The following is an 11922-nucleotide window of genomic DNA, read 5'->3' as shown; positions in this document are numbered from 1 at the left end:
ATACAATGTAGCTCACTACCGAAACTATGAGGAGAACTATTCAATTAGACAAAAATCTAGCAAGTACGAGATATTGAATGTATGTATTATTCTGAATTGCTTTATATTTTATAAACGCGATGTTCCTTGGTTGAAGTTTTTGTTTGTCCCTTTGTTGTTTCGTGATGTACTTAACAAACTTGTTGTAACACCCCGTATTCAAGTACGTGTATTGGCGTATTCAAGTACATGTATTTGTCTTATTTATATGGAATTAATTTTTTTTATTTATACCGGAATTTGCCCGTCGATGGTTCCATACGAAGGTTATTGAATAAGCTTTCTAACGATATAAACATTTTCAAAAACGGATAGGTTTCGGATATAATTGAGCACGTTCAAAACTATAAAATGGTGGCCGGGATATTTGGGAATAGTAAATGTGCAGGAAAATTTCCTGCACACAAACTACTGAGGCCAGCCGAATTTTTGGGTCAACTTCGAACGATCATAACTACCTTAATATAATGAAATGGGAGAGCTGAGACATATGAAAAGAAATACCTTTGAGTCTTCTTTCCAATGCAATTGGTTTCATCCAAATCCAACGTCTGAGTAAGGAGTTATACTCGTTTTACTTCGGCCTATGAAAATAGATTGTTAGGGTCAACTTCAAATGACCATAACTCCTTGTACAGGACAAAGTGGGTGGCCTACTTTATATGAAATGAAATCCCTTTGAATTATCCTTCCAACGATACCAATTTCACCCAAATCTGATATCGGAGCAAAGAGTTATGGTTGATCTACTTTAGCTTATCAAAACAGTCCACCAAAGGACAGATTTGACATTATTTAAATTTTAAAGGCATTTTGGTCATTTCTTATTATATTATGGACGGGAATATGTGTATATATACTTGTATATGAGTTCAAAAACTCATTTTCATCATCAAACATTGAGAAAGAACAAACCCTAGCCAAATTTGACCATTAAATTACTTTTGATTCAACCGTAGAAATTCCAAAGTAATCCGATAACTGCGTTTGTCATCTCGACAGCTTCGAACGGATCCTATTATTTGTGCAAACAGGATTGCATAATCAAGAGGTGAATTCTAAGATATGAATATTGTTTGCCTTTATTCTTTTCCATATGTTTATGTGTGGTAGAGGATTATATGTATTGGTTGTTATTGAAAGGTGATGGAAATACGGTTATGGACTATTTTGCATGGTTTGGTGTACTAAATTGTGAAAGGTGGATGTGGTAATTGAGTTATGGAAGGTGGATATGGTGATATACTATTGAATTGATGATTATTTATGTCTATGGCTCAATTTGGTTTAATGGATTGGTTGGAAGGATAAATGAATCAAAACTTGATATTAGAGGATGTTGTATGAATATGCATGGCATGTGAATGAAATTGGAGTATAAGAGGGTTAAAGTGACACCCTTTATGGTGTAATTAAGGCTTACTACTTAACCACTATTTTGGTGAATTCAAATAATTGAATTGTGACGTTTGGTTGCTAATACTAGATTGCTATATATGTTCATTGTAGATAAGTAATCCGTAAAGACGGGAAGTCCATTTGGGACTACTATTGAAGGTTGACAGTCAGGTATGTAAAGCATACTCTATACCATATCTTTGGTAGAAAAGTGAACAATTGTTCTATTAAGAAATTTTCCAAAGTTATTCAATAACATGTGATCCATAATGGTTTTGTATGATGTCCTACGTTACCAATGAACTTGTTTCCACCCTACAAGATGTCGAGAAATTCCAATACTTACTTGTTTTCCAAATCTTACATGTTTATTGCACTGATGAATGTCAGAAGGTATCCGGTTACTCGAACAAGATCCATGTGCTATTAATGACTCCAAAACGTTTCATTGATATACTAATAAGTTCCTTCCTCATTGTTATGGCATTGATGACTCCAAAACACTTCATTGATGTGCCAATGAGTTCTTACTTCATCGTTATTGCATTGATGGTCTATTCATATGTCTCTTATTGATGTATCATTGTTTCAAAGTATCAAAAATGCAGTGGCGACCGAAATAACAATCTTAAAAATTAATTGAACTAAGTGATGGAAGTTCTCTCTTATCGGGTGGTATCCCAGGGACATAAGCCTATCATGGGTTGATCCTTATTTATGTGTTTATGGGTGGTATCCCAAGGGAATAAGCCTATCATGGGTCGATCCCAGTTGATATGTACTGGAGGCAGCCTAATGGTAATAGTACAGTACAGTAATGATTACAAAAATGATAAGAACGAAGGTAAAGTGATTGAATAAATACAATGTACAGGTTGTCACAAGTTCTAGTAAGTGTGGTCCACTCCTATTACGATTTATTCACTTGTTTCTAATTTTTATTGAGCTCCTATATCATATGTGATTATCAACAGCTTTACATACTTAGTACATATTTTGTACTGACGTCCCCACGGGGGACCTGCATTTCATGCTGCAGGCATAGGTACCTCAGCTCATACACCGCACAAGTAGGAGTCAGGATATCCAACTGCTTTTGGTGAGCTCCAGTTTGCTTTGGGGCTTTCCGTGTCATATCCAGTCACTTTTGGTAATGTATAGAAGTTAGTTATATGGCGGGGTGTGTCCCGACCTTAATTAAACTCTGTGTATTGTCTAGAGGCTTTGTAGACCTAATGTACAGTCAAAGTGGTGTTTTGTTAATAGACGTGATGGCTCCAATGGGCAAGTATTGTATATACATATATATATGTTTGCTCGAGCTTATACAGGTGATTATTTCCTTTTATATGGTATATGATGCTGTCCGAATTTTTGGTTTCATAGAGGTATGCATGGCAAGTATAAGGTGATGAGCTGGTTTTCCCGGGCCTCCTCGGTTACGGGTGCCAGTCCACCCCAATAGGATTTGAGGCGTGACACTTGTGGTGTTGAACTTGACTTGTTAACTGCAGAAATGGAGTCATCTAAAGAGACAGGTTGGCGAGCTCCAGAAGACCCCGTCTTCTGCATCAACGACTGTGATTTTTTCGATAGTGCAGCTACGATGAATATGTGTTCCAAGTGTCAAAAGGACATGATTCTACTGAAGCAGGAACATGCAAAGCTTGCAGCTGCATCCAGCAAAGATGTCATACGCAGAAGCTCAGGCAACGATGAATCAGAACTTGCTCTTGCAGGTGCCGCGGTTGCATTTGCAGATTTAGCCTCTCAGATTTCACAAGTGAAGTCAAAAGAGGGTTTGAAAAAGTGCACAGCTTGTCGTAAGCGTGTGGGATTAATGGGGTTTAGTTGCAAATGTGGTGATCTTTTTTGCGCAGTTCATCATTATTCAGACTAACACAACTGCCCGTTTGATTATAGGAATGCTGGTCAGAATGCAATAGCAAAAGCAAATCCTATCATCATAGCACAAAAGCTTAATAAGATCTAACAAGCACCTATCGAAAGGTTGTATGAACTGAAGCAACGTCCATCTTTCGATAAGTTGGCCTCGTCTTACAGCGTGACGATGAAAGTTTTGCGTGGGGATGGGGTGGGGGGTACCCTAAAGCCTAGATAATCCTGGTGTGTAAGTTATTTATGATCTTGGTGCACATTTTCATGGAATTTGTTCTTGTTTTGTCCCCATTTCTGGGCTCCTTGTCTAGCATAATATGCATAATGTAGGTCATCTTGATGAATTTCACATTCATACATCCGCGTTTTAAAATCCTGAATTCGCCTCCGTGTATTCTTCAAGATTCCAAAGTCTCCTTTGAGTATCAATAATGTAGAGTTTTTTTTTTGTAGAGATGTCAATACGGGTTGGCTCAGCCCATCCGAGCTAGCCCACACGGGCTTTGAGTTTGATGGGTCAGGTTGGGCTAGCCTATCAAAATGATGAACCAAAAAATATCAAGCCCACAATATTACTCTGTGGGTTGCGGGCCTTACGGGCCAACCCACTTAAAAAAAATAATATTTTATAATTTAATTTTAGAATGTTAATAGACATAAATATTACCAATCAACATTACATAGTATTAATACTTTTTAATTAAGTCTCCAACACCCCCCAAAATACTCATAATAGCGAAATTAAATAACATTTGATATGCGTTATGCCCATACATCGTAAAAGTAAGGGTTAAGCTATAGAACTAGATACGTAAGAGAAAGAGAGGAGAGCAGAACTTTACTTCTCTGCTGAGGCACATGATATCCTTCAAACCAAATAAAAATACTACTCCCTCCGTCCCAAATTATGTGTCTCCATTTCCTTTTTTATCCGTCCCAAAATAAATGTCGTCTTTTCTTATTTGAAATTTTTTTAAAGGCACAATTACCTTTTTACCCTTATTGGACCTACTTGATTTTAAATATATTAATACTTCTTTTTTAGTATTTGTTTTTTTAAAGTAAAAGTCTTATCACTTCAATCAAAATTTAAACTTTGAGCCTTTTATTTTTATAGTATCAAAATTATTTTAAACCACAGAGAGCAATTCATTCTTTTTGGTTGGTTCTACATAAGTAAACCAGTTTTCTTTGACAACTCATTGTTCACATTACTGTGATTTCTCGAGTAAAAACTGGATCTTTAAATCTAAAGTTAAAGAAAACAAGAATTTAGAGGGATCCCATTTTCCACATATATCATCTTACAATTGGAAAAAGTAACAAACACAACTACAAAGATCAAACTTCTTTTGTTTAGAACTGAAAATTGATTGAGACAGTGAGCTACCCAAGAGACAACATCCTTCTCCGCTATTTTCTATAATGCGTCATATGCCTCGTCAATACTTCACACTCACAGTACATTGATAGGAGTGCATTTCCGACATAGCACATGATATGATATCCTACATTAACAAGTCAGCCGTGTAATTTGCTTTCCAAATTCGAATGAAGCAACATCAAGTAAGAAAATATTGTATGTCTGAACAAGCAGTATAACAAGCATATTTTTTACAAACTCTAAACATGAGTAGAAAATGTCCATTTCATTGATGAATGTTCGATCCTTTTAGAAGCACCGTGATCTGAAGTTCACTCCACAGCAAACTATTTTCTGTTAATATTTCAAGTATTGAATATTGTCGACCTCAGCTTCAACGTACTTCCACTTCTCATGTATTACCACAAAAATGAAAATACACAACAAAACAATTTCCTACAATTTTGTTTTTAGTTTCTGCACTTATTTACTCCCACACCGAATATTTAGTTTGCAACAAATATCAAGCTGATGCAATGCACCTCTCGTAGAGCTCTTCAACAAGCCAGTCTTGTACAACCACCATAAAACAGTAAAGTTACTAGCACGACCTTTTCATTTTTTAAAGTAGGTCAACACAGATGACACACTCCTATTTGCTTTCCCACCATTCACAACCTTACGTTTCTCCTTTCTCAGCTCTCTCTTCACCAGAAGTACATAGGCTAGTCCATGTTCTGTGATATTTCAACATAAACACCTATCTCTTCTCTCTCTCTATAAACACCTCCAAATCTCGATCGCCCCCCCTCTCCTCCGATCTCTCCGTCGCCAATCGACCACCAAAATCACCCCTCCACTCCGAATCCTCATCGCCATGCCGCCATCTCCGGCGAACAGCCTTCGCCGTCGTCTCATCCTTCTCCTCCATACGTACCGCCAACTCCTTCCCCAGGCGAGTCCAGCTGCTGCTCCGATGGCCAGCACCCTCTCTTCTCGTCATCCACCGACAAACAGCGCCGCCATCGATGGAGACGGCTAGCCAAGCCACCACGCCGCCGCTCCATCCTCCTTCCTCCAATCGCCTTCTGTCTCCCCTCCGGCGAATGTCCAACAGCCGCGACACATCCTCGACTCCTCTCCCACAGCGATACCTCCGGCAAACCCCTTTTGCTTTCCAACTATTCAACCCTTCCTCATCGAAAATGAAGAATCCGTCTTCAGGTTTGATCCCGTGTGCGAAATATATGTGTGAACTTTAGTACTATTTCTTCATCTGTGTCTCTCATAAGTGTGGCCACGTTTAATTTTTGGTGAATAAATGTGTTGATTTTAAGTTTGTGATTTTTATTTGACCCTATTTGCATATCCTGCTTGATTGAAATTTCGTGACGCTTAACTTGAATGGTGAGTTAATTTGTTCGTCTCTCTCTGGTATGTGCAAACATGCCTAACTTCTTGCAACTTCACATTTTTTATGCCTCTTAGTCAATATGGGTAATTTTGTATGGGAAAAGCATGTATGTGACGATTCGAGGATTTTTTTGTAAATCTTTAATAAGGCTAATATGTGCATGTTTTGATTGTTTAGGTGATCTTGTACTAATTTGATTTTGAGAAAAGCATCTCAGTAATTGATTTTTTATTTTATGGATTTTTTCGTAAATCTTTAATAAGACTAATATGTGCACGTTTTGACCGTTTGGGTATGATCCTGTACCAATTTGATTTGAGAAAAGCATCTCAGTAATTGATTTTTTATTTTTTGGATTTTTTCGTAAATCTTTAATAAGGCTAATATGTGCACGTTTTGACTGTTTGGGTATGATCCTGTACCAATTTGATTTGAGAAAAGCATCTCAGTAATTGATTTTTTATTTTTCTTCCCTTACTTGGTTGATAGACATCCCCTCACATGTTAATTATGGTACATTTAGATACCTCTTCTTTATTTCATTTAATAAGTACGAATGATCTCTTTTTACTTGTTCTATTCATGGAAATTTCAAATGTTATAATAGGGTATTATTTATTTATGGCAACTATAGCATGATTGGTGGAACAGATTGATTTACCCCATCCATTTAAGGGAGCAATACCCCTAATTGATTCATTATATGTTATTCTTCTTCCATTAAATATTATTCTTCCTTCATTATTTGAGATTATGGACGGCCTTCCTCACTATACAAACTCACCATTCTCTTTCTCTAAGAGGACAAACTTCTCCTCCGCTATTACTCCCTCTATTTTCTCTTAAAAGTACTTTGAATTTCTTTGGCACTTTGGATGTCGAAAAACATTCGGTCTTGTCCTTGCTGCAATTGCTTTGGGTTCTATTATTATTGTTTGGTGCCTAATCGGTTAGTCTCTATCGACGCATTCATTTCTTATTCTGTAGCATTTGTGATAGCAAAGCATAGAAAACATGTCTATAGGAACTAATTTAAAATAATTATGATTTTGCTTTTTTCACTGTCATAAAGAAGATTAAAAATAGAAAAGAATAGCTTACTAGAGTGTACTATAACCAGTTCTAGCTATTTTCTTGAACAGTAGCACATTTGGTGCAAGTTGAAGACATTCTGGATATTGCTGTTTGTATTTTCTTGTTCTGTGTTTGCTTTGTTTGATTGTGGTTTCTTGTGAAAGTTTTGTCATAATTGAACACAACTCAGGGTTTTACTTTTCATAGCTATTTTCTACTTTCTTTCTGATATTTTGTTGGGTTTTTGATTTGTTTCTTGCATGAAAATGCAAGTTCTTTTTCCCCATTTTCTTTTTTTGGGGCAAGGAGGGTAAGTGATGTGGTGGGCAGAGGGACCAGTGGGGGGGGGGGGGGGGTCTTTTGATTAATTCTTTCCAAATTAATGTGAAGATAATGCTTGATAGAATCTTATTGGGAAGACAAAGTGTGTGAATCACATTCAGCAGAGTGGGAGAAAAGGTGAAGAAATTTAAAAGAGGATTTTTAAAGATGAATGATAGCTCAGTTAGAGAAATGAATGATAGACAACCTCAAAGGCCTTGTTGTTGTGTGGGTATTTTCTTTCAGCTCTTTGATCGGAACTGTAGATTTGCCAAGAAGCTGTTTCCAAAGAAACTGCTTTCACCAGGTTAACTACTACTACATTCCACTCATTTTTAAAGCAGAATGGTTAATTTCTTGAAGGTGATTCTAGCTAGAGGGCTAAATTATTTCTTTTTTTGTGCTGCATTCTTATAGCTTGCTTGAAACAAGCTTCAAAAAAGTTTGGAGGGGATGAGAAGCAGCCAAAGCTTCGTTTGGTACTCATTTCTTGAACTATACTCCCACATTTAGCTTTTTTTTTCTTCTGTTGTCTCAGATTTTAGCCTGACAGGAAAGTTTTTGTTTTTATTGTTTTTGGTTCTTGTATGAACAATTTAGATTGCTGATGAGAACAGTGGGGGTTTTCCAAATGCAAAGAATAATGGAATGACCGATACACGTTGTGAAAGCAAGTGCGAAATGAAAGCTCCAAGTTTGGTTGCTAGGCTCATGGGTTTGGAATCGACGCCAGCAGGATCAGGCAGTAATTCCCAAAAGGCTTTAGCTTCTAAAACTTGGAGCAATGTGGCAGACAAACTTGGTGCTCGACCTGGCGGATCTGATAAAGAAGATATGGATTTTGAGATGGCCGAAATAAAGAGTTCAGAACTAGGTTTGCAAAGGTTTAGAGCTAAATGTGCTCTCACTCATCCTACTAGATATTTTTCTCCTTTGGAAGATGAAGCTGATTTAGTTGGGAATTCACTTGATCACCATTCAACTGACAGCTACCTCTCCAGCAGTCCCAATAGTAGCTCAAGTATGGTCCCCGATTCGACATTTTACTATTTGCATACTTCGTTTCTTTCCCTCAAATACATAAATTAAAAAATAAGACAACTCTGAACTTGGATTTCATGCATCCATGCTTCTAATAAATATGATGCTTGTTTTCTTCCAGAGGACAAAGTGCTTGCTGAATCAGTGGACTCTGTTGATGATGAATCACTCTTTCCAGAACCTGATAGAGATCTTTCGAATTGTGAGACCTCATTATCCACCAGGAGGAGTTACAGAGAACTGATTCATAACGTTTCTGGAGTGCTCGGCAAGATTGATCGGTTAAAAGGAAGCAAACTCAGCTACACAAAACAGGTCATTTTGAATGCTGAACTCATATTTGGAACTACACCTCAACAGCAGGCTCTACCTATAGAGGATGGGTTCTCTGTGAGCCACTTTCTCCTCAATGAACATGAAATGTTTTTGAGTTTTCTGTGGATGGCTTTCGGTGAGTTGCTTGGCTGTAATGACCCAAAACAGATGAATCAGCTTAAAGGATTCGCCTTTGATTGTCTATTAGAGTACCTAGACTCAAAATTTTCTCCAATCTCTGATTCTGGTTTTAGAACCTGTACCCAACTACCATCAAGTATGACCAAAGAGATTCTGATTACTGATATTATTGATGAGGTCGAAGAGTGGACACAATTTGTTGGTTTGATACCAGACGAGCTAATAGAATGGGATATGAGCCATTCTTTGGGTAAATGTACGGACTTTGAGATTGAAAAATATGAATGTGGCACTGAAGTTGCTAGGCATATTCTCCAAGAATTAGTAGATGAAGTTGTTTTAGACCTCTACAGTTCTAGCTAAATTTGGTGGTACTGTTAGTAGCTCCTCTTTTTGAGACTTTGTTACAAGCCTATCAGTGCTGTTCTCATGTGATAACTCTTTACTCAATAATGTCAAGCAAAGTATTTTGTACAAATCATTGTTTCTGCATCTGATTCGACTTATTGTACTTGTGCTTTTGCATTTATGAATATTAAGAACAATCCCTTCGTGAACATCTGTTTGAAGTAGAACATTACAAGCACAATATGAAAAATGGTTGAAATGTAAGAACAATTTGAAAGGAAACTCAATAAGCCTAAATGGATGCATATGCAAAAATCTGTTACTACCTCCGACCCAAATTATGTGTCGCCAGTCCCAAAATAAATGTCGTCTTTCCTTATTTGGAAATTTTTCAAAGACACAATTACCTTTTTACCTTTATTGGACCCACTTGATTTTAAATATATTAATACTTCTTTTTTAGTATTTGTTTTTTAAAAGTGAAAGCCTTATCACTTCAATCAAAATTTAAACTTTCGGCCTTTTATTTTTACAGTATCAAAATTATTTTAAACCACAGAGAGCAATTTATTATTTTTGGTTGGGTAAACCAGTTTTCTTCGACAACTCATTGTTCATATTACTGTGATTTCTCGAGTAAAGATTGAATCTTTAAAGCTAAAATTAAGGAAAACAAGAATTTAGAGGGACCTCACTTTCCACATATATCATCTTACAATTGGAAAAAGTAACAAACACAACTACAAATATCAAACTTCTTTTGTTTAGAACTGAAAATTGATTTGAGACAGTGAGCTACGGAAGAGACGACATCCTTCTCCGCTATTTCCTCTAATGCGTCATATGCCTCGTCAATACTTCACACTCACGGTACATTGATAGGAGTGCATTTCCGACATAGCACATGATATGATATCCTACATTAACAAGTCAGCCGTGTAATTTGCTTTCCAAATTCGAATGCAGCAACATCAAGTAAGAAAATACTGTATGTCTAAACAAGCAGTATAACAACCATATTTTTTACAAACTCTAAACATGAGTAGAAAATGTCCATTTCACATTGTCTTGATGAATGTTTGATCCTTTTAGAAGCACCGTGATCTGAAGTTCACACCATAGCAAACTGTTTTCTGTTAATCTTTCGAGTATTGAATATTGTCAACCTCAGCTTCAACGTACTTCCACTTCACATGTATTACCACAAAAATGAAAATACACAACAAAACAATTTCCTACAATTTTGTTTTTAGTTTTTGCACTTATTTACTCCCGCACCGAATACTTAGTTTCCAACAAATATCAAGCTGATGCAATGCACCTCTCGGAGAACTCTTCAAGAAGCTATTCTTCAACAACCACCACAAAACAGTAAAGTTAACAGCCCGACCTTTTCATTTTTTTAGGTAGGTCAACACAGATGGCACACTCCTATTTGCTTTCCCGCCATATACAACCTTACGTTTCTCCTTTCTCAACTTTCTCTTCACCGGAAGTACATAGGCTAGCCCATGTTCTGTGATATTTCAACATAAACACAGATCACTTATGATGAAATGTTCAGTCACTTGACAACAGTGAGAGTGACTCACAGAACACCAAATTTAATAATCATAACACGGAAGTTACCATTGTCTCAATGAATAACATCCTAAAGTGAGGATATCGATACCAATAAAACTTCAGATGCAAACTTTCAAATACAGTGTACACCAGTGAACCCATAAACAGTAAAGTATAAATAGAAAAAACAAATCAATGACATGAAAGAAAAATAAATGTCACAGATAAAGGACAATAAATTTTATCAAGGAAGACTAAAGTCTCATGAACGTAATAGTGGCAGGATATCTGACAGGGAAAGGGAGACGACTTTGAACGGGACAAGGAAAAGTATAAGAAAAGTAACATCATACCAATAAATTATGACAACCAAGATAGAATTATTATAAATTGGCAAAATGTGCATGAGGGAAACTATAATAATAGTATAAAAAAAAAACTTTTTAAAAATATTTAATTCATTTCACAAGAGGCTTGAGGTTGGAGGAATGGAATATTAAAAGGAACAGTTTTCTTGTTGATACTTTTTTCTATAAGACAACTATAATATCGCGCTGACCTCTTAGATAGTCACTCAGCTAATAGTTATTACCTCAGAAAATCACCTTTCTTCTTGATTCTCAGAACGTGACTTTGTGAGATAATACTATTAGTTGAGTGACTATATTAGAAATCGACTCTGATAATGACACAATCATATCTAAGAACTGAAGAAATGTGTAATCTTTGTCTGCAGGTTGTTTTGGAGAAAAAACTAACAGTAGAAAATGTGGTAAGTATCATCATAGAGTAGAAATCAACATTAAAAGTACATTATATATAATCTTCACAGCTCCATAAACTGTCCTACAACAATAGAATCAAAACTAAGGGATGCTCAACCATGTTAAGCCTCGAGGAATAGTTTAGTCCAACAATACTTGATGATTTACGTAAGACAGAGGCTCGTTCTATAGGTCAAAAGACAGGTTTTGTGCAACATCACGACCCCTTGGACAACTTTTGT

At 36.5% G+C, this 11922-nt stretch overlaps 2 protein-coding genes across 3 annotated transcripts in view; both read left to right on the top strand.

Moving 5' to 3' along the window:
- Window positions 1–2953: 2953 nt before the first annotated feature.
- On the top strand, window positions 2954–3337 carry LOC124895517 (zinc finger A20 and AN1 domain-containing stress-associated protein 8-like). The gene has a single exon (XM_047405963.1). The coding sequence runs from the start codon at window positions 2954–2956 to the stop codon at window positions 3335–3337; it is 384 nt and encodes a 127-aa protein (XP_047261919.1).
- A 2118-nt stretch (window positions 3338–5455) lies between these two features.
- LOC124895510 overlaps window positions 5456–11922 on the top strand; it is a 13826-nt gene continuing 7359 nt past the window's right edge. The window contains exons 1-5 of one of the 2 annotated variants that reach the window (XM_047405957.1): window positions 5456–5923; window positions 7592–7815; window positions 7926–7987; window positions 8109–8529; window positions 8671–9111. In XM_047405957.1, coding sequence (XP_047261913.1) covers window positions 7677–7815; window positions 7926–7987; window positions 8109–8529; window positions 8671–9111 — 1063 coding nt within the window. In that variant the 5' untranslated portion in view covers window positions 5456–5923; window positions 7592–7676. The remainder of the gene's footprint in view (window positions 5924–7591; window positions 7816–7925; window positions 7988–8108; window positions 8530–8670; window positions 9112–11922) is intronic. The other variant, XM_047405958.1, reaches the window with a different exon arrangement.

Source organism: Capsicum annuum, unplaced genomic scaffold (assembly GCF_002878395.1).
Source record: "Capsicum annuum cultivar UCD-10X-F1 unplaced genomic scaffold, UCD10Xv1.1 ctg82773, whole genome shotgun sequence".
NCBI classification, from domain to species: Eukaryota; Viridiplantae; Streptophyta; class Magnoliopsida; order Solanales; family Solanaceae; genus Capsicum; species Capsicum annuum.
This window is presented reverse-complemented; position numbering and strand designations above follow the sequence as displayed.

Coding starts and splice junctions, on each gene's coding strand:
- LOC124895517 (XM_047405963.1), top strand. CDS start 2,954: ATGGAGTCATCTAAAGAGACAGGTTGGCGAGCTCCAGAAGACCCCGTC.